This window comes from Stegodyphus dumicola, chromosome 1 (assembly GCF_044657685.1).
Source record: "Stegodyphus dumicola isolate Sdum_Otavi_A_Nest chromosome 1, ASM4465768v1".
Classification (NCBI taxonomy): Eukaryota; Metazoa; Arthropoda; class Arachnida; order Araneae; family Eresidae; genus Stegodyphus; species Stegodyphus dumicola.
The window spans coordinates 119,187,579-119,214,247 of record NC_140768.1 but is presented as its reverse complement, the minus strand read 5'-3'; the positions used below and the strand labels follow the sequence as shown (position 1 = coordinate 119,214,247).

Sequence of the window (26,669 nt, the reverse complement as noted above, 5' to 3'; positions counted from 1 at the left end):
ATCTGTAACGCAAATGGTGCTTTCTGTTCACTTAACGACTTAAATGAAAAGATTATTTTAACCTTACGATTCACTTCATTGGCTTCAAATTCAAAAGCTAATTCGCTACCGGTCTAGTAGGTCTGAAGAACACTGAGATAAGCTTCTAGACATAGTAGAAACCTACAAACTTATAAATTAATAAAGCTGATATAGTTTAAAACATTTGCAGGACTTTGAAAAATTCAAAATTTACATTATAGCTTGAAAATGAAAGACTTAAATTTGAGGTCTTGCATTTTTAAATTGAATACAAATATTAAAATGTCAGTGAAAAATATTAAAATGTCAACAAATTAAATTTACTATATATTCAATAATTAAAGTTATGCAGGACTTCGAGTAATGCTTACGTTGAGTATCGAAATTTTGTTCTCTATACAGCAAAATCCTCATCCTGCTGTTTTTGTTTGGAGCTCGAGCTATCATTCTAGCTGATTTTCAGCTCATTTTTGTGATGACAACAGAAGTAAGTTGTAAATTTTTTAATTCCTTTATAATATCCGACTCTGAGTAAAATAACACCCCAAATAACGATTATTGGAGGCGTTAAGGCAATAAGAATCAGCGTAGTATTCATAAATTTCCAGGACTAGTACCGAAGGTTAAAATATAAAAATTGCTTCTTCAGTTGCCGAAGTGCAGATGACAAAAGAGAAACCTGTGCTCAGGTTATATCAAGGACATAAAAGAAGTAAATCTACTGGCGTCATCTGTTGTTGCGAAGCGATTAACGATACTAATGCGTAGTTCGAAAGGCTAGTAATAACTTGATGATTCTTGTTCGAACGCTAATTTTGTTTCGACGAATTTGCATCAGTGGTAAATTTGATCTTGATTTGGATACAAAAAATTCATGACGATATCTTTCATTTATATTTAATGAAAGCACCAAAATATATCACAGCAATACACATACATCGCAATGGCAAACCACAGTTACATAATGTAAAAAACACAGAATTCTTTTGGCGTAACAGCGCCCTCTATACTATGAAAAGTTCCAACACATCCCACCTGTGCTCTTACATTAAATTTACATATCAATAATATATTTAGATATAATCAACAATCAATATGCACGAATTAATACTGAAAACTACATTGCAAATTAAATACAATGCATGAAACAACATATACAGTGTCTCAAAAAAGTGATGGGACACGTGTGCTTTACAAAAGGAAACTGCAATAAAATAAATTTAAAAAACATATAAAATTTTTTGTGGGTGTGTTTCATACTTAAATTTAGTAACAATTATTACATAACATACATTTTCTCAAAATATTAAAATATTAATTTAATAAAAATACAATTGTTTAGAACGGAGCAGAAAATGCCTCACTTAAGTGATGGGACACTACGTACTATGCAACAATAATCGTCTGAAGTAAGCAATAAAAATATCTTTTGGGTATTTATTTTTACTCAAAAGCAATTTCCAATAATTTATAAAATCGTCTGCAGTATTTCTCTCCAGTTTGTTTTGGAATTTTTGTGTTTTTTAGCTCTGTGCAGCCATGAATGCTAAACGAAAAGAAACTTTGCCTGGAATTCAAAAATTAGTTATTAATTTGCATATTGAACGTGGAAAATCTATTAGAGAAACTACTGAAACAGTTAACTTCAGTCATTCAACAGTTTTCAATATCATTAAACGATATAAAAAGAATCATATGATTCAGGATAAAAGAAGACCTGGCCGACCATCAAAGCTATCCAATGGAATAAAGCGAATTATCGTTCGAAATATTTAAAAGAAATGCAAGAATGAGTGCTTCTAAAGTTGCTGCTGATTTACAAGCATTATATGGAGTAATTAAGACACAATAACACGCCGAATAAATACTAATTCAGAAGTCAAACAACAAAAATCAGCGTTAATGTACAAAATTTTCACAGGACTAGTTTCGATGGTTTTACCGAACCATCATCTTCAGCTGCAAAACCGCAAATGAATGCGAATGATTCATTTGCGGTTTTGCAGCTGAAGATGATGGTTCGGTAAAACCATCGAAACTAGTCCTGTGAAAATTTTGTACATTAACGCTGATTTTTGTTGTTTGACTTCTGAATTAGTATTATATGGAGTAATTGTTAATTCTGAGACTATTAGAAGAGTAATTCGATCTACTGGATATCACGGTAGAGCAGCCAGGAAAAAATTCTTCGTAAGCGAAAAGAATAGAAAATCCAACATAAATAAGAATTCTGATTACTGGAATGAAGTTATATTTGCGGATGAGAGTAAATTTAATATATTTGGTTCTGACGGTAGAATCTTGGTGTGGAGAAAACCCAGGGAAGAATTTCGCAAACAGAACTTGGTGCCAATAGTAAAACATGGTGGAGGAGGAGTTATGGTATGGGGGTGAATGTCGTCCGCTGGAGTTGGTAATCTTGTTTTTATTGACAGTATAATGGATCAGTACAAGTATATTGACACTTTAAATCAAAATTTGAAATCTTCAGCACGAAAATTGAACCTTCATAACAATTTTAAATTCTACCAGGACAATGACCCCAAGCACAGTGCTTTGAACGTTAGACTCTGGCTGCTGTATAACTGTCCTGAAATAATAAAAACACCCCCACAATCTCCACAATTAAATCCCCTAGAGAATATTTGGGAAGAATTGGAATCAAGAATTCGCAAACACACCATTTCTTCAAAACAACAATTAAAATCACTGCTTCAAGAAGAATGGAGTAAAATCACACCAGAAATCACAAAAAAATTAGTCGAATCCATCCCAAGAAGTTTAAATCATGTTTTAAAAGTAAAAGGAAATCCAACAAAATATTAAAACCTTTTAAAAAGTAAAATTTTTGGATAAATATTTGATGGAAAAGTAAGTGTCCCATCACTTAAGTGAGCCATTTTCTGCTCCGTTCTAAACAATTGTATTTTTATTAAATTAATATTTTAATATTTTGAGAAAATGTATGTTATGTAATAATTGTTACTAAATTTAAGTATGAAACACACCCACAAAAAATTTTACATGTTTTTTAAATTTATTTTATTGCAGTTTCCATTTGTAAAGCACAAGTGTCTCATCACTTTTTTGAGACACTGTATATATATATAACTTTAAACTTCAAAAGGATAGATTAATTGGACGGGTCTTCGATAAAGTCCTTGAGAAGTACGAATCAAACATGAACGCACATACCCATCCCTACCTTTATAAACTTCTTCTATAATTCCAATAGGCCATAAAAATTTTGATTTCGTCGACCCCTCCAGCAATACAACCTCACCCTTTTTAAGATTCCTTTCAGGAGATGGATTTAGAAAAGTATGCGCAGACCGTAATTCGAGGAGATAATTCTCCTTCCACTTTTTCCAAATTTGTTTCAAAAGATTAGTTTGATACAGTTTTCTCCTAGTCAAAGTCTGCCTGTTCAATGGTTCATTCCTGAAAAGGTCGGCGAAATGTACAGGATAAGAAATATTTTCTTGCCCTGGAAACAAGAAATGGGCAGGTGTAAGAGCTTCTGGCTCTTTTATTTCCTTATGGACATAAGTAAGAGGTCTATGATTTAAAACTAACTCAATTTCTGATAGAATAGTCATCATTTCCTCAAAGTTAAGAAGAGCCCTTCCGAGAACCTTTCTCAAAGGATCTTTGATACTTTTCATAAGCCTTTCATAAAAACCACCCCACCAAGGCGCGTGAATAACCACCCCACCAATATATTGCCAAGTTATGCCGTTTATTGATATGAAATCTTTCAATTTTGAATCTATTATAATTTTTGCTAATTCTTTAAGAATTTCATTAGTGGCTCTAAAGCTCTTAGCATTGTCGGAAATGATAACTTTACAATTTCCTCTCCTAGTTAAAAATCTCCTTAATGACAAAATAAAGTTTTTTGTTGACACATTTGTGATTAATTCTATGTGCACAGCTCTAGTAACACTGCATGTAAATAATGTTATATAAGCCTTTTGAGGCGTATCCTTTCCTGATTTTATTAAAACTGGGCTAGTGAAATCTACACCAGTTACAGTAAAAGGAGGGTTTTCAGTAATTCTACTTTTAGGTAGTTGACTAGTTATTTGTTTAGCTGGTTTCAACTTATACTTTCGACAAATTAGGCAGTTACCTAATACTCTTTTTATAATTTGTCTACCTCGCGGAATCCAAATCTAGACCTAATTTTGGCTAGCGTAAATGTAACTCCACCATGAAAAATTTTATTATATTCTCGAATAATAATTAACTCTGTAAATTTAGACTGCTTAGGAAGAAGTATAGGATGAGCTTCATCCTTTGTAAACGCTCCTTGTTCTAACCTTCCTTTTATGCGCAATACACCACAACTGTCACAACTGCAATGGGGCTAAATTTGAAAGTGGTGAGTTTTTAGGAATCGATTTACCATTTTTAAGGCTCTGTAATTCTAAGTTGAACTCTATGTTTTGCTCATGTTTTATCCAGTCTATTTCAGCATTTTGAAGTTCTTCTGCTGTGAGGGGACCTGCAATCGTTTGTTGTTTTTGAAGTTTATTAACAAACCGTTTAACTAGTGCAGTTACTCTTAGTACCTTTAACAAACAACTATATTTCCTTAAATCTAAAATAAATTTCGAATTTTCTACCAAACAGTTATTTTGCACTGTACTTTCAAATTCTTTTTTTAGCTCTAAGTCTACGTCTGTAGATTTTAAGTTCTCTCTTTCAGTAGGCCAGTATTCAGGTGATTGGCTTAGCCATGGTGGACCTTGCCACCAAAGATGGTTTGTAGCTAAATTTGCTGCAGAAATTCCTATGGACAAGATATCTGCAGGGTTATCCTTACCAGGGCAATGAGCCCAATTATTGGTATCTGATAAAGATTGAATTTCTTCTATTTTTTACGAAAGTTTTGTATTTACTAGCTTGTGTTATGTAGAGAAATTATCTGATAGCGTTATAAAAAAATTAGGTGAATGATTTTATGATTTATGGAAATTTAAATTTTATTTTGATTCTGAATTATTTAATTTAAGGCTTTAATTTTGGGGAGAAACAGATGCTTCGGGAAATATTATTTAGTATAAATGAATATTATTTATTTTCTTTTATTTGCAAATCTTGTACAAACTTTTATTCATTGTGAAAGAAGCAGGGAAAGGGAGGCAATTTTCGCCAAGTCATGATTTCGCGCGCTTTAGAATGTTCGAGAAAGAATTTTCATTGTTAGTTGACCTTAAGAGAGGAAAGTACGTGACGGAAAGGTCAAAGGTTGCTACTTGTCTTTCAATGTAAGTCATTCAGGTTTTTGGCGATTGAGGGTCCGGTTGTTGGCTAAGTGAAGAAGGGCGCGCATGCGCGATCACCCTTATTTCCGCATTCTGGAGTTGAAAACGAAGATTTTGCCATAATTAAGGGGGCGATAAGTGAAGCCATAGTGGGAGCCCGTTTTTGTGAAGGAGACGAAGGAAATTCGAGTTGGATTCACACTCTGGACTCACTTACTTTGGACTGACTTACTCTTGGACTCGCTGACTTTCGGGTTTGCTGGACTTGTGGACGTTGCTCTTGAAAACTGGCTTGAAGAAAATTGGAGTTGGATTCTCTCCCTTACTGACTGGTGGGTGGAACTTACTGGGGACGTTACCCGTGAAGCTTGCTCTTGGGATGAGTAAGAACAGGCGAGCAGTAATTTCCTAGCAACAACGTTTCTGACCGGCGAAATTTGAACGATTTACCTGCGTGTTGACATAGGACTTTCAGGACCAAGCGGATAGCCGTCCTGGGCAGCAGTGCTCCTGTTTCTGTTCTACAGTAGTGAAGTGGAGTCTACATTTTTAGAACCAGTGTCAAGATGAGCACGGCCGACATCAACGCGGGATAAGATAAGAGTCCTCCGCTTCAAGATGTCCCTTCAAGATAAGTTTTATTTTTTTTTTTTTTTTGGTGTGTTTGAACTTTAGGCAAGCTTTTCAAAAACGTCCTTAGCAGTAAAAAAAAACAACGTCAAATCTAAAATTTAACTCTCAGGCCTTAAATTGTTTCCCTTTCCTTTCTTTTAAATCACCAGACAAACCTTAAGTTTTTTTATGAATTTAAATGAACAGACTCTCAGATGAGGTTAAGATTTTTCTTATTGTGTTGTAATTGAATAAACTGATATTTAATCTGGAACCTCTTACAGTATGTTTTCTTTATATATTTAATATGAACTTTTCCTTTATATCTTGTATATGTTTTATGTTTTCGATCCTCTCACGGCGCGGTACCGGAATGCATTTTTTTCACAACGCAAAAATGCTGTACACGTTTCACTATACGATTACTACCTTTAACGGCAAGTAGTTTCATATTTAACATTTAACAATATAGGAATTTCAGATATAACATGGTACCTAGAAGTAAAACTATTTAACCTTGGTGTCGAAACTTTCTTCATAACACTTGTCCCTTAATCCAACATAATGTAATCATCGAGTCGGTCCAAAAATAACTAGAAGTATTAAATTTAAGACATTTACTTACTTGATGGACTAATCTTGCGGACAATAAAGCTCCCATTAATTCCAGTCTTGGTAATGTAAGACCTTTCAGAGGAGCTACACGACTTTTAGAACAAATAAAACTGATACTTATCCTCCCATATTCAGATATTGCTCTTAAATACAATACAGTTCCATAGGCTAAAAGAGATGAATCTGAAAAAGAATGAATTTCAAATGAAATAAATTTATAGTTCAAATTTGAAAAATAACATCTAGGAGTCTGGAGATCTTCTAAGTGTTCGATTTCACTGCACCACAACTGCCACTTGTCATCCAGTGACGATGGAAGTTGATCATCCCAGTCTATGTCATGACTCCACAGTTCCTGTAGAATGCACTTCAGCTTTATGATGAAAGGCCCGAAATCCGATAGGATCATAAATACAACCCGCTACTCGAAGAATAAACCTTTTCGAAGCAGTTCCGTTCTTGACAAACTTTGATAATTCTTTTACGTTAAAAGATATACTGTCCGCATCTGGATCCTAAACTAGACCCAACACCTTGGATGGTGAGTCAAGTCCCGTACTTGAGCTCTTTTCCTCATCGATGTCGAACTTAGCATCTTTCCACAGCTTACGCAGTTCCATGGAATTGGTTTTCCATTTTCGTAATATCATGCCACATCTTTTGAGAATTTCTACACTTTCAGTCGTAATTTCCAAAGCCGCTTGCAAGACTTCTTCACCTCCAATCAAATCATCTTCATAAAAGCATTCTGACAGTAATTTGCAAGTATCAGGAAATTCTTGTTTACATTTATCAAAATGATATTTCAGAGTTGCAGCTAATAAATATGGACTTGGTTTTAGTCCAAATAAAACTCGACTAAAGTTCATTTCTTGATATGAATTAGAACCGATATCATCAGTCCAGAAGAATCTAGTAAATTCTCTGTCTCTAGGATCGATCAAAATTTGTAGATACGCTTGCTTTATATCCACTGTGAAGGCGATTGTATTTTGTCGAAACTTTAAAATCATTTCAAATAGATTTGGATACAAGTTTAGTCCTTTAAATAAACAGTCATTAATTGAAAGTTGTCCTCCTTCATGAGAAGAAACATCAAACACGATTCGAAGTCGACTAGTAGATTTGTCCTCGCGAATGACAGCGTGGTGGGGTAAGTAGAATGACTGCTCAGAATATGACACTTCAGTATCTGACGACGAATTCTCAATGATACCTTCCTTACGATAATCATCAATTACCTTCTTGTAATCCTCATAAAAAGCTGTATCATTTCTAAATCTCCTAACCAGACCATCGAAACGTTTCCGAGCTACTTCTCTATTATTTGCTAATTTCTCCTGCATACCTGGTTTCCACGGCAACTTTACACAATACCTTCCATTTACGAACCCAACAGAATTATTAAATTCATCAAGTATCTCCTGTTCCACTAAAGTCAAACACTCCGCTTCCTTGTTTTCAATACCTAAACTTTCCAGTTCCCAGAAACGCCTGAGTTAAGCTGATACAGTGCTTTGATCACCTAAAACTAAGTTCACAGCAGCCGTTTTACTCATATCACCACAATTTCCCTGCAAGGACCATCCAAGTTCTGTGTTTACAGCTACCAAAGACGTATTTAACCTTTCAAAACCTTTTGTCAACTTCCAATAAAAATCTATACCTATTAACAAGGAAATTTCATTATCATCTGACGCTTGATTATATCCCCACGTTAAAGTTAATCCCTTGGCTTCCATTTCAGCTCTTGTACGCTCATTCGGCAAATTAATCGCCGCCCTCGAAATTTCATCTGTTTCCAACGCCTGTATTACGACTTCATTTCCATCTAAAATATTTCGCAATCTCACTTCAACTCTGCGACATGTTTGCAACCTAGGATCCTTTGCTCCAAATGAATAAATCTTTAATGTTTCTGACCCTAGACATTTTAATCCCAACTTCATAGATACATTTCTTTTCATAAAACTCTTCTCACTACAGTTATCAAACATTGCAATAACTGTACCTGACGATTTACGACCAACAATTTCTGTCCTAACACACTGCAATAAAATCACATTCCTATCATTTACAACTGAATTCGAAATAGTAGGCTGAATTTCCAATTCCTTTGGTTTTTCTTCTTCCGGTTTTGAATTAGATTTACACTTGCTATAATTTTCAAATTTAAAACAAATAGCTTTGGCGTGTCTACCAAAGCAGAATGAACACTGTTTAGCATTACATTTGTTTCAGAAAACAGTTTGTGTTACAACATAACAGACATCTCCTTTCCTTAATTAATTTATCTTTTTTTTTTGCTGTACAGTCATGCTTTCACATTCAGTCTTACAGTGACCTTGACCACAGAATAAACAAGCTTCGGAAGTTTTCGCCATAAATTTTGTTACTGACGCGTGTTGATTATTGCGACTCGGATGGAAGTTTCGTTTTCTGATTTCGAAAATTGTTTTGTTTGTGTTGGTTAGAATGAAAATTATCATATGAAGATACATTATTAGAATTAATACGGAATGCCTTTTCTCTTGCACTAATAGCATTGTGTAAAAACTTCATCAATTCCTGTAAATCATGACAATTATTTATATTTTGCTTAGAAAATTCAAGAGTCAATTCTCCTGGCAGATTTTTTAGTATTATGTTAGTCAGTATTGTTGTGTATGTTTCCGATTTGACATTTAATTCCTCTAAACATCTAATTTGAGTTTGGGCTTCAAAATAAAGGTTACGAAGAGCCTGAATGTTAGAAGCATTTCTTACAGGTGCCAGATTTAATAAATTTGACAAGTGAGCATTTATTAAAATGTCTCTTTGGCCAAATGTTTCAGAAATCAATTTAACAGCCTGTTTATAATTCTCTGGAGTAATTGAGAATCCTTTAATGCTAGCTAGAGCTTTACCACCTAATAACGACTTTAAATAGCAAAATTTGTCAACCTCAGTTAAATTAGAATTGTTATGTACAGAATTCTCAAACTGATTCCAAAAATATAAATATTCTGAAGGCTTACCATAGAATCGAGGAAGTGAAAGCTTAGGAAGTTTAGTTCTGTTTTCTAAATGCAAAGTTTTATTTTCTACGTGAAAATTTTCTGGATTTACTGTTTGTTCACCTGACTGATATGGAACTTTTCCAATTGATTTAATTTTGTTTTGCAACTTTACTTTAACTGGTATTATTTTTTCGTTATATTCATCTACTGTGTTAATTTCATCCTTAATTTCTTGTTCTTCTTTCAACAATTCATCAATGTCACTATTTAGTATGTTAATAATTTCAATTTTACTATTCAACTGTTCTAAATATGAATCACATACATCTATATCAATATCTGATTCATTCAAATATATGTTTATTTTTTCTACTAACTTTAAAGTTTGTTCACGATGTGTGTCACGCTTAGTTCGAAGCTTTAACAATTTAGCCATTTTCACGGTTTCTAGCAACAAATTTTACCCCTCAAATACTTTAACAATAAATTCTAATTCTAGAATTCTAAGAAAACAAACTGTAATTTTCAACAACAAATCACACTTCAAGCATTAACAACAAATTCTAATTCTAAGAAAGCACAACATTTTCTTACTTGCAAATACCAATGCAAACATTCAGTAAATGCGAAACCTAAAGTTGTAAATTTTTACCAAACAAGATCAACAACATGAAACAACCCTACTACTTCAACAATTACAAAATATTCTATTCAACCAAATTTTCAACAAAACTAATTACTCACCCCACCATTACGATAATTCCCGGCGACAGCACCACATGTTACGAAGCGATTAACGATACTAATGCGTAGTTCGAAAGGCTAGTAATAACTTGACGATTCTTGTTCGAACGCTAATTTTGTTTCGACGAATTTGCATCAGTGGTAAATTTGATCTTGATTTGGATACAAAAAATTCATGACGATATCTTTCATTTATATTTAATGAAAGCACCAAAATATATCACAGCAATACACATACATCGCAATGGCGAACCACAGTTACATAATGTAAAAAAACACAGAATTCTTTTGGCGCAACAGCGCCCTCTATACTATGAAAAGTTCCAACATCTGTTAACAAAAAATGAAGACAACTACGAAAGAATTTCTTTAAAAGCCGAGATTAAAGGCATATTAGAGATGGGATCGTTAACTAGAGCTAAAAGATTTTTATGATTGTGAAATGCCTCTAGAAAATCTCACTTCGCCAACTAAAGATAGTTTTGAATAACTTTGGCTTCAGAAAATGAAAAATATGCATAAATCATATGCATAAATATGCATGATCCAGATTTGTTGTAGATTTTAAAGTTGTTTTTTTGTTTTTTTGTTTGTTTGTTTAGCATATCCCGATTAGTTTTTCATAAGAGAGAAATTTTCAACAGAAGCTTGGTGTAGCGGACCAAATGAGCAAAACATTAAAAAAAAACAAAAAAACTCCAGAATCTTAGAGATCGAAATGCAGAAATACTGATATAGTAAAGACGATGCTTATTCTGATCGCATTTGTCCACGGATATTTCGATAACATTAACCAAATATTCGATAACATTAAACGATGAAAAAAATATTGTTCAAATTAGTAATCGAATTTAACTAATTTACACTCATGTCCATAAATTAAGGATAATGTAAAATCAGGCAAAGGAAGAGTTAGAAGCAAAACAAATTTGACTTATTTGTAAAGCTTATTTATTAAACAAAAGGTAAAGAGCAAAAAAAAAAAAAAAAAGATGCTATATGTTTGATATTATTTAAAAAAAATTAGCGATTTTTTTCCCTGGAGCAAATTACAAAAAAAATAGCTATTTACAAAATACCAATATTACATGGTTGGTATGATTGTTAATACATTGCATGTCTCCCAGACGACGCAATACAGTCCGTACAACGCCTGGGCATGCTGAGTATCAAATTATCTATCTGATCTTGGAGGATATTACACCACTCAAAACGCAATGCTCTCCGAAGTTCCGGTAGACATGTAGGAGAAGGTTGACGGGCTGCAACTCGTCGGCCAAGCATGTCTCACACGTGCTCTACTGGATTCAAGTCCGGTGAGAATGCTGGCCAGTCCATACGGGTGATAGCCACCGATTGAAGGCATTCGCTTGCGACGTTTGCACGGTGAGGACGGGCGTTGTCATCCATAAACACAAATTGTGCGCCCATGGCAGCCCGAAATAAACATACATGTTGTTCCAGAATGACGTCCCAATAGATTTGGCTTATCAGGGTTCCAATTTGAACATGCAGGTCAGTTCTGGCACCCACAATAATTCCACCCCAAACGAGAACTCCTGCACCACCGTAACGGTGTCGTTCAATGATGTTTTCTTGGTGGTAACGGGTACCTCGAGCTCTCCATATGAAAGTCTGGCGAGAATCAGACTGCAAGCTAAACCTGGACTCGTCGGAAAACATCACACAAGCCCACTGTTGCGGTGTCCTCAATGCATGCTCTCTACTCCAGACTAACCGCAGGCGACAGTGAGTTGCAGTAAGTGAAACGCATCTGACAGGTCTGCGAGCATATAGACCAATCTGCCCTAAGAGTCTGCACACGGTCTGCCTTGAAATTGTCGTACCAGTGGCTGAAGAGAGCTGACGAGACGGATCTGAGGCTGTGCTCCCCCTGTTTCTTTTGGCAGTAACTGTCAAATACCGGTCCTCATTCGGCGTTGTAACTCTGGGGCGACCTGTGCTGTAACGTCTACTCACATTACCATCATCTTGGAATCGTTGCCAAATCCTGGAGATGACACTCTGGGCAATTCCAAGTTCGTCTGATACTTCCAGTTGAGTACACCCACATTCCAGACGGCCGATAATTCTACCACGTAAAAATCATCCAAATGCGTCCTTTGTGTCATAACGATTCGGTTATTGCACTGAAATACTTTTTAAGCGCCTGGGAACAATTTTACTTCTTTGCCTATATTTATTATATATCACTCTCGTCATTGTGACGTACCTTCGGTGTCATCTGGTTACTTCCTGAAATTTGCATATGATTCTTGAAGATGTGTGTAGTGATTTTACAGGTGATATATTTATTTTAGAGTTCGATTTCCCCGTGACTCCGAATTACCCTTAATTTATGGACATGAGTGTAATATAAATACGATAAGAAAGACGTAAATAAGTGCTTTCACAAAATTTAAATTAGAAACATGCAAACATTCTTTTATGAACTGGTCCTAATGTCTTTAATCTGTTCATAATAACACAGTTGTTCATTTCTGAACCGCTCATAAAATTTCTGCGAAGTATTTCATCGATTCCATACCCCTAATCTTATTATTCGCAAGTCATCCCTCAATCACCGGAAAATTAAAATTAGGCAAAAAAAGCAGTTTAGTTTAACGTAGCTGTTTTCAGGATTTTTTTTTTTTTTTTTTTTTTTTTTTTTTTTAAGGAGCAGAGAGAGAAAATTTGCAGGAAAGCTTTTGCTCCTAAAGAAAAAAAGACATTTGTCTGATCACTCGAAAAATCCATAGAGTTATTCAAATTCTAAGCCAAACTAAGATTACTTTTTTGTCTCATTTTAAATTATTGGCTAAAATTGAAAATAAGCTGTTTAGAGGCATAAGCTCTTACTTAACTACATTTTTCTGACTCTTGGTAATTTTTATATTCTATTGTGACTTTATTTGGCCCCTTTCCTTCAATTTCAAAAATTTATTCTATAACAATTTGATCAGATTCACCAAATTGTTGATCACAAGAAGCGATATATTTTAAATGTTTTCCGTACATTAAGGAGCGGGATTTCGGTTATTCGATAGTAATATCTGATTGACAACATTAATTGCGATCATATCAAGCTATATTCGAATATAATTTACTGATCTCTCTTTCACACAGACTTTTCCTACGTCCCTCCGAGCAATAGCGATGGGTTCGGGCAGTGCTTTCTGCCGACTAGGAGGCATGACAATACCCTATGTAGCCCAAGTAAGTATCAAAAATTAAAACTTACTTTACCTAACTGAATTATGTATTCCGATGAGTAACTGGAATTTTACAAAACAGCTGTAATATATATCGTTGTATACAATTTGTTTTGTACTGTAAAGTTTTAAAAATATCGAAAAAACATACAGTGTGCTTTCGATACATGGACAAGCTAGTTAAAGATAGTCAAAACACATAGATGTAATCCAAACCATGAATCTTAATGCATATTTTATGTAATCATTTAAAGAAAATTCAGCAGTTTTGTTTTGGAGAACGTTTTAAATATTTATCGAATTTCACTGCGTATAAGCAACTTTCTTGCGCTTAGTACCTGTGTAGAAACATTAGGTAAGAAAGCGGGAGAAATACCTTATATCTTCAGCGTGTTCTTTCTTCTTCTTCTTTTTTGATTCTTATCTTTTAAAGCAATTTTTAAAAGAATTAGAAGGTGCACTGTGCTTTCCCGGAAATAAAACTTAATAGAAAGTAAGCCCTAACATGACTTTTCAGGTTTCTGCCAATGCAATCTCTACACCTAAAATAAACCCTAGTTAAGAATTGTCAGCCAGACGGACTTCTTACTGCCGAATGACTACGTACAGACACAACACATATGCACATTTGAAACAAAAGGACGTGGTTGTGACAAATTAAAAACATTAGGGTCCAATACGTTCCTTAGTAACAGATGTTTAACATTTGATTTAATAATAAATTTGAAGGATCGCAAATTTTGATGCTCAAATAAAATGGGTGCAAAAAGAAAAACGTTATTCCATCGAGTACAAAAAGGAATTGAGGAATACTCTATTGATAAAAATCTTACAATGTTCAGCAAAGAAAAGATGTTGTATCTACGAGTGGTTTGAAAATGGCCATCAGAGTACAATAACCTCAGTCAACAGGTGGACGAGGGAAATGCCGAAAAGAGTAAAGATGTTATCACATATGGCTACAGTCTTTGCTAGACGGGATTTTTCTGAGTAACGAGATTCTGGTAGCACTGGTTTAATAGGGCGGATTGCTAGAAAAAAGAGCCCTGCTGGAAGTGAAGTACCGCCTAGCTACGAAAACGATGTTGCGGCTACACGGGATTTTTTCAAACCTCACCGAAAATGTCTCGGCTGGAGCTCTGTCCCGGGTAGAATAACCAATCAGACGAAAGTTCTGCTTCTAAAAGACCACGTGATGCCATTCTGAGCGATAATCGATTACTGTTTGGCGTTCAAGTCTTTGTAGTAAGGGAAAATGGTAACTTAGCTACGTGGGTTTCCTGGAATTGTGCGGGTTCTGAAAAATGCCCCTTTCGACGTCCAGTCCTGCGTAGAGGAAACATATGTGAGAGGGATTTCAGCCGCATTTTTACCAACCAATTCCCCTTAGAATGTTTTCTACGGAGGTATCTTCCTTGGGCAGATGACCCTGGTGTGCCTTGGCGTATTCAAGTAACATAACCCTTACTTTTATTTTAGACACTTTTATATTAGAATTCATTTTGTTTTAGACGTTTATTTTCATTTTATTTACTGTTGCTATGGAAGTATTTAAATACTTTGCAACTGATTTCTTGTCATCGGATTGTCGCTTGTTACCAATGACTTAATTTTAGAAACATTAGAAAAAGTGCATATATTTTTTGGTTATTTATTTGGCTCTTCGGCTCTTTCGTTTGGAGTCTTCCACTCATGTAGAAGTAATGAGTAATGGTTTTTTTCCCTTTCCGATTAGTAATGCTGGTTATTTTACACTCAGAAATGTTAATGCTATGTATTTCACAACGTTTTTAAATTATGGAATAAGTCTTTCTCTTCAGAAAGCCCAAATATTTGTCCTTCAATGCATTGTTTACATACGACATTTTGAAAGAAGAAAAAATTTATAAGTGGCAGAAGATATTTCATTTCAAATAATAAGCTGATGACGGAAATTTTTATTCTGTAACATTTGCCTTTTTACTTCATTGAACAAAGTAAAAAGGAAGTATTGTAATCGTGAAAAGTTTCAGGCATCATATTTTAACGCAAATATCCACTTTCACCGCTATTGAATGCAATTTAACTATGTTTTTGCTTGACATCTGTACGTAAGGACAGAATAAAGGACGCTTTTCCCCAAAGAAAAAATCTGATGTGACACCACATGACTTCCTTGTACGGAATATTAAATTATACGCATTTTTTCTTGCATTTCATTTAAACTTATTGGATTGAATTAAATCTACTTCGCCGACAGCGCATAAACTACAATAGAATAAATGCATTCTTTAAAATTCACTCTAGTATTTGTTTACCATAGCGAAACTGGAGATAGATTCACTTAATAGTATTATTATATTTCGTTCATATTATAATTCATAATGCACAAAATTTATATCATTTAAAAAATAGAATTATCTAATCGCTGCCACATGTTCTATTCAAATACTATAATAAAGCTAGAATGATGTATAAAAGAAATTAAGCAAACAAAACAAAAAAGAAACAGTTTTTCACAGAAGATTGAGTATTTATCATTCAACTAATTCAGTTCTCACTTCGTGAGAAAGCAAAAGTACATAAAATCTCAAAATATCTATATTAAAAATTACGAAGTAAACCTTAAACACTTATGTACGTTCCGTTGTTTAAATATAGTGGACTGTAAATTGACTTGATATTACTTCAGTATAGAACCCAAACCTCAGACTCATAACGTTGACCGAAACTTCTTTATTGACTTTCAAAGAGTAAGTTAGTTGAGGAACGGCGAAGACCACACAAACTCCGACTTCAGTGGCGGCTTACCAACACAAACTCAGAAGAACCTCTGCTTACTTGAAACTCCAGTAATTCACAGCAACCTCAAAGCTCTAAATGCGAGCTTTAAAAACCTAACAAATTTGCGTCTGCGCCGCTCCTCGGTACAAAGAAAGAAATACAATTTGCATAACATCGAACATACCCCCAGCCTTGAAGTCCCAAGGGGGTTCAAACAATAAATTTAAACTGTTGAACTGCATAAACCTGAAAAATAAAAATTAAAGTCTCTAAATCAGGAATTACATGGCAAAGCGCATAGCTTTGCTATAGGTCGTTTTATTTCACCATTAGACGTGCGTAAACTCACCACTCGAACTTTCTCATCCAGACCGGGATACACTTTAATAATTCTACCTAATTTCCAACGTAGCGGAGGTAGATTTTCGTTCTTAATAAGAACCATATCACCAATCTTCAGGTCTTGTTGTACCTTGCACCACTTGGGTCTCTGCTGCAATCTAGATAAATACTCACTGCTCCACCGATTCCAGAAATGTTGAAATAACCTTTGTACGTTCCTCCAACGGTCACTGCAGCTCATGGTTTCTTGAGTTTGGTTAGATTCTGGAATAGCGCTTAAAGCCGCTCCGGTTAAAAAGTGTCCTGGTGTTATCGCCTCCAAGTCGCTACAATCACTTGAAGCTGATACTAAAGGCCTAGAATTAAGACAGGATTCAATTTGGGTTATTAATGTCAAAAATTCCTCGTATGTTAAAATAAGTGTTCCTAAACATCTTTTTAAGTGATGTTTCATAGACTTGATACCCGCTTCCCAAAGCCCTCCAAAATGAGGGGCAGAGGGAGGATTAAACAACCATTTAATATTTTCTGAAGAAATATAACCCTGTAGCTGTTCATCACGTTGAACAATAGAAAAGGCTTTCCTTAATTCTTTATTAGCTCCTATAAAATTCGTTGCACAATCACTGTGAATTTCACACGGTTTGCCTCTACGAGCTATAAACCGCTTAAGTGTCGCGAGGAATGATTTTGTTGAAAGATCTCCAACTAATTCTAAGTGTATTGCTCTTGTAGTAAAACAAATAAATAGACATACGTAACACTTAAAGATTTTGACTCCTCTACCAGGACGATATTTTACGTTAAATGGTCCTGCTAAATCAATCCCTACACGAGAAAAAGCTCTACTTTGAGTAACTCTTGAAGCGGGTAAATCTGCCATTAGCTGAGTTGCAGTTTGCGCTCTAACTCTACGGCAGATAACACATTGGTTTATACACTTTCTTATAATATCTCTAGCATTCACAATCCAAAATCTATGTCGTATGACAGAAGTGAGTAGCTGCGTACCTGCGTGAAGATACGTGTCATGATAATGCTTAATAATTAAACGCGTAATGTTGTGATTCTTAGGTAAAATCATAGGATGTTTCTGATTATTTGAAACTGTAGAGTTTCTGAGCCTTCCGCCTACAAGCATTACTCCCGCGGAATCCAAGAAAGGACTTAAAGACAGTAATTTACTTGATGTCTTCAAGGGTTTACCAGATTCTAAACAGAATAATTCTTCTGGAAATTCGGCTCTTTGCACAATCCTAATAATCATACAAGTAAATTCACAGAATTCTTCAGTAGATAAATAACCCTTTATACGCTCTGTAGGTAACTAACTTACTACAATTATTTCTGAATCTTAAACACCACGCTAACACTCGACATAACTTTAACCATGATGAAAATCTTGAAAACACACTAGGCTCTTCAAATTTGGAAACATTTGAACTGAAACTCTTTTTCAATTCCTTCAAGATAACTTCACTCTCTAATTCTACACTTGAATTTTGCTGCACATGAATTACGGATTCGTTTAACCACTGCGGTCCCTTCATCCATAACTCACATTGTAGGAATTCTGATGGAATAAAACCTCTGGTCCCACAGTCTGCAGGATTTTCTTTCCCAGCAACATAATTCCATTGAATACCTGGAACAGCTTCCTGGATTTTTGCAACTCGATTTGCCACAAAAGGTAGCCAACGGCGAGGTTCGGACGAAACCCATGCCAATGTAACCCGCGAGTCGGTCCATGCGTAAATATTGTTAATAGGCAGTTCTATGCATGATAATACTGCATGTAAGAGGTTGGTTAAAAGTAACGCAGCACACAACTCTAGTCTCGGAAGAGACTGGGTTTTTAAGGGCGCTACTCTGGTTTTCGATGTCAGAAGGCTGACTTTGACTGACGAATCAAGGTCGATTGTACGGAGATAGATGACTGCACAATAAGCCTTTTCTGAAGCGTCGCAGAAAGCATGGATATCAATCACTACTGCCTTCGGACTCAAGACATACCTCGGAAATTGTAAGCTTGAAAGTAAGGGCAATTCTAGATAGAAACGCTTCCATTTCCTACTTATTCTCTTATCAACGAGTTCATCCCAACCCAGCTGTAAGTTCCATAACTCTTGTAATAATATTTTCGCGTATATTATTGTTGGCGCTAACTATCCCATTGGATCAAAGATTTTGGCTACTTCTGATAAAATAGTCCTCTTAGTAAACTCTTTATCACTTATGCATACCGAAAAATGAAACGTATCACTAGAGTTGTTCCAATTAATTCCCAATACTTTTACTTTCTTGTCACTGGTTATTTCAAGAGAAATTCTGGATTCTCGCAAGCACTCGGGAATATTCTCTAAAATAGCTGAATTGTTTGAAATCCACCCCTTTTCATCATTTCATTCAACTGCTGAACTAGAACATTCGCTTCCTCTTCACTTTGTGCCCCTGAAAGCAAATCATCAACATAAAAATCACGAAGGGCAATTTTTGATGCTAAAGGAAATCTCGCTTGTTCATCTAATGCAAGTTGTTTCATTACTCTAGTACACAAATATGGCGCACAGGCAGTCCCATATGTAACTGTCACTAATCTAAGTGTACTCAAGGGCTCACTAGGACTATCCCTCCAAAGCATTCGTTGCCAATTTGTATCTTCTGGGTGGACACGAATTTGTCTGAACATCTTCTCTACATCGGCACATACTGCAATTTTGTGAGTTCTAAACCGTAGAAGAATTTGAAACAGCTCTTGCTGAAATCTTGGCCCAACCATCAAAATATCATTCAATGAAAGACCCGATGTCGTTTTAGCTGAAGCATCGAAAACAACTCTCAGTTTAGTCGTAGTACTTGATTCCTTTAATACGGCATGATGAGGCATGTAATACGTAGAGTCAATAAGAATCTCTCCCTCAGGCACTCCCTCTATATGTCTCAGCTCAAGGTATTCCCTCATGAAATCCTTATACTGTTCATATATCTGAGGCCTTTTTAGAAGTGAATTTTCTAAATATTGGAATCTACGCATAGCTAATTGTCTGGAATCTCCAAGCTGAGAAGGCGGAGAGTGAAACGGTAATTTCACAGTATATACCCCACTTTCCTCTCTCGTGTATGTAGATTTGAAGTAATCTTCACATGCTCTCTCCGATTTAGTAAGCATGTCACACGTAGGTACAGCATCCAATTTCCAAAAGTCAGACAGCATCTGATCAGTTTCCACTTGTATATTATTAACATAGATAGTAGGATTAATTTCTGTTGAATTATTCACACTACCTGAAATAATCCATCCTAGCTCAGAACGAGAAGCTACCGGTTTACCTTCTTCGCATTTAATTATTTCTCCCTTTAAAAGAGGTAAGGCAATATCTACGCCTAAAAGTATATCAACAGGCCCACTTTTGTAAAATGTTGGATCTGCTAACATTAAATCATTATATTCCTCAACGTACTTCTTATCCAATGTAAAATGCGGCAAAGTTCCAATAATTCTATTGATGATAAATACTGGTGTTTTAAATGACACTTTCGCCGGAAAATGCGGAACGAAGTTTATTTCCGTAATCCCATTAGTTTTCGTATCCAAAGACCCTAAACATGAAATAAAAACTTTGGCATTTCTTCTTGCTAACCCTAGCCTTTGTACACAATCTTCTGAAATCAGGCTTGCTTGACTGCCAGGGTCAAGGAGGGCTCTACACAATTGGTATTCACCCGATGAATCTAACACTTTAATAACAGCCGTACATAATAAAACTTCACTCTGAAAATTAAAGTCTGAAACACAAGATTTAATTACTGGACTAGAACTTGCGATATTCTCCCCTGACCCAGCCGATTGAGCGCGAGGTTCTGGCCCAGGGAAAAATGGCTTAGCCGTCACTGATAATTCATTCGAACTGTTCGTAACTCCTTTACGTGCCTTTGGTTCATTTTGAACTCTTTGGAAATGCAGTAGTGTGTGATGATTTTTAAAGCACTTTTTACATTTATGTGTACTTCTACACTCGAAAGCTTTATGGTTTGAAACCAAACAATTAAAACAAACATTATTTCTCTTGACAAAATTAACGCGTTCCTGAACATTCAGATTTAAAAACTTATTACATTTTAAAACTGAATGACCGGCTTTACAATACGTACACTGCGCGCGAATCTCTGAAGCCAATGAAGTTAATTTGTCTTTTGTAACTTGTTTTTTAACACCTTGCGGTTTACCTGCTTGCAAGGTTCTGGCATGAGATTTCAAGAACTCTAGCAGATTATTAAGTGTTGGTATTTCCTCACTCTTTAATGTTCTTTCCCACCATCCTCTCGTCGAAGAATCCAATTTAAACTGTACTATTAACATTAAAATAGTATCCGCGAATTGTTCCACTTTGAAGCCTAGATTTTCAAACGAACATACACACTCTCTTACAGTGTCTACTAACGCTAATATCTGACTAGGAATTTCAGATTGTAAATTTGATAAATACAAGATTTTCTTTAATAACGATGAAAGTAATTCTCTCTTATGTGAAAATCTTTGACACAATAAATGCCACGCTATTTCGAAATTCCTGTCACAAATAGTTAAAGCTTGAACAATCCGCAAAGCATCTCCTCTTAAAGAACCCTTTAAATATTGTAGCTTTTGTGCACCTGATAAACGGTCATTATCCACTATCGCCGTTTTAAATAAATCAGAAAATGATAACCATTCTTCAGTACTGCCACTAAATACAGGAAGAGTTAGCTTAGGTAAGCGTATACTCGCTATTTCACAAGATTTAGTTTCCACACTAATGTCTTTAACATTCTTAACTCTGGTTAGCATTAAAATTAACTCATCAACAGTATCTTGTATGACCTGTTGTTCTTCTATAAATACATCAATATCTTTTTCTTCACATACTACAAATATGTTACTAAAAATATCCGAAAGTTCGGTCATTAAGTCATTTAATCTAGATTTAAAAAGTTCCAACTGATCAACATCAGCAGAATCGTAAGTCACTGCTATTTTCTCTTTCAGTTTACTTAACTTAGCTTTAGCTACACGCTTTTTAGTCTTAAGCGTTGTAAATTCCATTACCTAATAAGAAAGATAAAAAAACACACTGTCTCACCAAATTTACTGCGACTCCGCAGCCGACGGACCAATAAACATGTACGTTCCGTTGTTTAAATATAGTGGACTGTAAATTGACTTGATATTACTTCAGTATAGAACCCAAAAAACCTCAGACTCATAACGTTGACTGAAACTTCTTTATTGACTTTCAAAGAGTAAGTTAGTTGAGGAACGGCGAAGACCACACAAACTCCGACTTCAGTAGCGGCTTACCAACACAAACTCAGAAGAACCTCTGCTTACTTGAAACTCCAGTAATTCACAGCAACCTCAAAGCTCTAAACGCGAGCTTTAAAAATCTAACAAATTTGCGTCTGCGCCGCTCCTCGGTACAAAGAAAGAAATACAATTTGCATAACATCGAACAACTTATTTCCTCGAAAAAATTCCAGAAAGGATTAAGCCTGATTTAATTGGCAATAATAAATGAAGGCGTTATCTTTGTTGTTGCGAAGCTAAGTTTCTCTAGATTGGCAACAAATCCACTATCCTTCTGTTTCAAATGTAAACAAGCAATGGCCGCCATCAAGAAAAAAAAGAAAATATTAGGCTTAGCGGCACTTAAACAACTTTCAAATTGTTGATAATTCTAAAAATATTCCATACAGATTTACTAAAGGCATAAAAACCTTAACCGGAAGATAAGAACAACATAATTCAATCATTTTTAAAGCAAAAAAATGCACAATTTACAAACATATAAGAATAAAGAAACTGAGATCACTGAGCCGGGTAACAGATTAGATATATATATAAATATATTTATATACGTTTGGTGCGGCCGATTGCAACCAAAATACGAGATGCACATCTACATGTTATAGCAGTCCTATGTACAAAATTTCAACGTTCTGAGGCTACTCGTTTTTGAGTTATCCGAGATACGTACGTACATACGTTCGTACAGACGCCACGAAAAATTCTTTTCAGAATTAATTTTAAAGCAGTTTTTTTTTTTTTTTTTTTTTTTTTTTTTTAGGGAAACGAGTCTTTTATTCTGTCCTTACGTACAGATATCACGCAAAAACATCGTTAAATTGCATTAGATAGCGGTCAAAATGGATATTTTCGTTGAAATATGCTGCCTGAAACTTTTCGCGATTACAATATTTTCTTTTTACTTCGTACAAGGAAGTAAAAATTGTAAAACTAATTTTAAATGAATTCTAAAGAGAATTTTTCGTGACTTCTGTGCATACGTATGTCCGTATGTATCTCGCATAACTCAAAAAGGAGTAGCCTCAGAACTTTGAAATTTTGTATCTGGGACTGCTGTAATATGTAGATGTGCACCTCGTATTTTGGTTGCAATCATCCGTACCAAAATTATATGCGTGTGATTATGGCAAAGCCTTGAGGACTATCTGCCTAAGGGTAGGGATGCCTTCGTGGAGGAATTTCTAAGGAAAACTGGCTGGTATACACGTTACACATGGGGAAAACCACGAAAACGCCCATGCAGCCAGCCCGTTCGCGGGATTCAAACCTCGGACCGAACTACCAGTGTTCAGCGACTTTACCTCTCGGCCGCTGGTGAGCCCGAAAGTATATAAATATATGTCTATGTATATCCACTCTGTTACTCGGCTCAGTGATCTCAGTTTCTTTATTCTTATATGTTTGTAAATTGTGCATTTTTTGCTCTAAAAATGATTGAATTATGTTGTTCTTATCTTCCGGTTAAGGTTTTTACACCTTTAGTAAATCTGTATGCAATAGTTTTAGAATTATCAACAATTTAAAAGTTGTTTAAATGTTGCATTTTTGATTAATAATTGCAGTTTATTTTTTCTCATAAATTAATATACTGTTACGGATTTGGTATTTAATTAGTTAAAGTTAGTAGAATTATAAATAAAATTGCTTAATTTTCCATGCAGTGCAGCGCGTGACGAATATTAAAAGAAAATAAGCCGGAAAATTAAAAATACAAGAACGCATTTAACATTTAATAAATAAATATCTCTTTTTGATTTCGAGAAAATACCATAAAATTCCCGCACATTTAAAAAGCTTATATAAGCGGCATAAAAACCTCTTAATTCCTTATTTCCTTCCCTTCAAATCCAACAAACAGAGAAAAGTGTTTCCTAATTTAACAGAAGCTATCTCGTAAGAATATCTTAATACTCAGCCTTCTAATAATCCGAAAGATCTCTCACTCAAATTAGAAAACGAAATCGCAGATAAATTAAACTGTATTGAGCCTATGATGAAGACATTAACCAGCGATAGAAATGCGTTCAAAGAAGAAATTCAACAAAATCAGTTTATTTTAGCAAGCATTCAAAACATCCCGGAGCTCGCAAATTATAAAACAGATGATAAAACAGTAAAGCAGAAGTATTGGCAAACTCCAAAGAAAACAGCGAAAAATTCCGAGTCTATCCCACCACCAGATATTCCACAAAATAACAGATTTGAAACTCTTAACCGAAAATAACGAAGCTATGAAAGTTATAGATGAAACGCAGACGACTATAACACAGAATAACGCACAAAATAAAAAGAAAATTGCCCTATTAGTCAATCCAGAAAACGATGTTGAATGGCCTGAAATAGACAAAATGCTCAGAGAAATATGTAAAAACGAATTTGAAGTTACAATCAAAGCCAGACAGATTTTCCTTTACACTACCACCGAAGCCTATTATAAAGCTACAGTTGATAAATTCTAGGAAGCACAGATTAGTTTCCATAAATTTCCTCAGCCTCTTCAATTAAGAATATTCCAAGATCCTACACAGAGTAAGCAATTCACGCAGACTTAGAACGCAGAAGCTTCTTTATAATTAAAGTAAAGCAATTCACGAAGAAAGCAGAAGACCAAATTATTCGTTTACCTATATTTTTCCTTGAATTAAAAAGGAATTCTGCAGGTGAGAAAATTCATCAATTAAACAATATGTTCGGATTCAATATCACAACAGAAAAATATCAGCCCAGAAAACGCCCAATTCAATGTTTCAGTTGCCAGGAGTTCGGGCACTCCCAAAATAATTGCTTTAAAAAGGTCAGGTGCTGTAAGTACGGACAAAATCACAAATCCAATAACTGTAAATTAAAACCAGATGAAAAACCAACTTGCATTTACTGTCACGAAAATCACGTTTCTTCTTATCGTGGTTGTAAGGTATACAGAAAAAGATTCAATCATTTAGAGAAGATAGAAAAACCACAAGAAATTCCCACTAAAGATGACTTCCCCGAATTAATTAAAGCTTAAGGCCAAACTAATCAAGAAATGCCTGAAAGCCTATACAGTGACAAAATTAAGCAGAAAAACCCGCAGGAAATTTTAGCAGAAATCATTAACATTTTCAAAGATCAGAAAACCCTTTATCTCATGAAACCAACAACCACAATAGCTCAAAAAATTAAATCAGCTAAATCAAATATGCAGAAACTTTGTTTAGCTTTTCAAGCCATCGAGATTATTTTGAACTTTGCAGATCAAGATTAATTCCCAGCTTCTCTCAAGACAAGCATAGACGAGCGGCAGAAATCCTCAAGCTGCAGATCCTCTCATCGTGGGGCCACGTTTACTTCTCTTCTAGAGACTCTGCACTAGGTGCAAAAAGTACGTTCCATCTTACTGGATTCGACTCATCATTAAAGACTCCTTACTTATAATATATTGGTAAAGGCCGCACTAGGCTGATTGCCTCTTAATTGTGTTACGATGTAGACATAGACATCAATTCGTTATTTAGTTGTTGTTTTAAGAGCTTGTTTAGAAAACTGCTTTTTGTTGACTGTAGCCAATTCGCGAATTAGCTTTCTCTAGCTCTTTTGAATTAAATTCTGTTGAACGTTTGAGTAATTAAAAGATAACTACTGTGAGATATTGTAATATTATACGAATATCTGAGGAAATTAAGCATTTTGTTTTATTTGTTGTGATAATAATAAATTTTGTTCATTTTTCATCGGACTTGTGCAATCAATTCATAACGAACCCGTACGCACGCAACAATACTTATAACTTTGAAGAAACAAATTTTATTTGGAAGGAATTAAGAAAGAAAATATTTTTCTGTTGATTCCTTAATTGAGGTATACATTTCTCGAACTGGGTATTATGCTCTTTTTCCGTTTTATTTTATGCGATTTTAGACAAAAATATGTCGTGTCCGTCGAGCCGGAGTAGAACCAGCGACAGCCAGCTATAGTCCATCGCTCTGCCAACTGAGCTATCGACGGAACATTTAGTAGCATCTTTTAATCGTTCTACGCACCGTGGGGAAAAATCCCCCAAATGATTTATGTATCGCCGTTAGAGGGCGCTTCGCTTCTGAAAAAGAATGTTTTTTTTTTTTTTTTAGTTTGCGACGTAGTTAGTTAGCAGTGAACCTTCGATGCAATCCAAGTTGCTTTGTAAATAAAATGATTATTTTTGTAGATTGTTGAAGTATTTCACTTCATTTAGAATTAGAACAACCTTTCGCAATATGGTGCATCGGTGCCGAGAACCTTTGGCCAATTTAGAAGTTTGTGTTTTTTAATTTTGGATATCATTTTATACGAAGACAGCCAAGGCAAGCCTGTATTTTCTATTTTTATATAATATGGAAGATCTTATTGCTAAACTGAAATCGAAACGAAAGGTATTGAGGATCGGAGTGTCCAAGATATTAAAGAAAATTGAAACCGAACTGAATAAAGATGATAGTAGTATAAATGTAAATGTATTAGAAGAAAATTTAGACCAGTTAAACGAAAAATCAAAATCCTTGAGCAATTTAGACGCTGAAATAGAACGAGAATTAAAAGTCGAAGAAGACGAATTTGAACTTGAAATCTCATCCGCTTTGGAATATGAAGAGAAAATTCAAGTGTGGCAGTTTAGAGGAAAGAAAAAGTTGAAAGAGTTGAATAAGTTGGAAAATTCGGACAATGCATGCAAATAGAGACATTTATAATGAAACCGTTACAGAATCCCAAAACGAAAGTAACAAATTCACTC

General features: G+C 35.0%; 1 protein-coding gene across 2 annotated transcripts in view; it reads left to right on the top strand.

Moving 5' to 3' along the window:
• LOC118202906 (synaptic vesicle 2-related protein-like) overlaps positions 1 to 26,669 on the top strand; it is a 119,969-nt gene that overhangs the window by 66,065 nt on the left and 27,235 nt on the right. Inside the window, exons 12-13 of one of the 2 annotated variants that reach the window (XM_085819771.1) lie at positions 424 to 508; positions 13,388 to 13,477. In XM_085819771.1, the coding sequence (XP_085675897.1) occupies positions 424 to 508; positions 13,388 to 13,477 (175 nt within the window). The remainder of the gene's footprint in view (positions 1 to 423; positions 509 to 13,387; positions 13,478 to 26,669) is intronic. The other variant, XM_085819775.1, reaches the window with a different exon arrangement.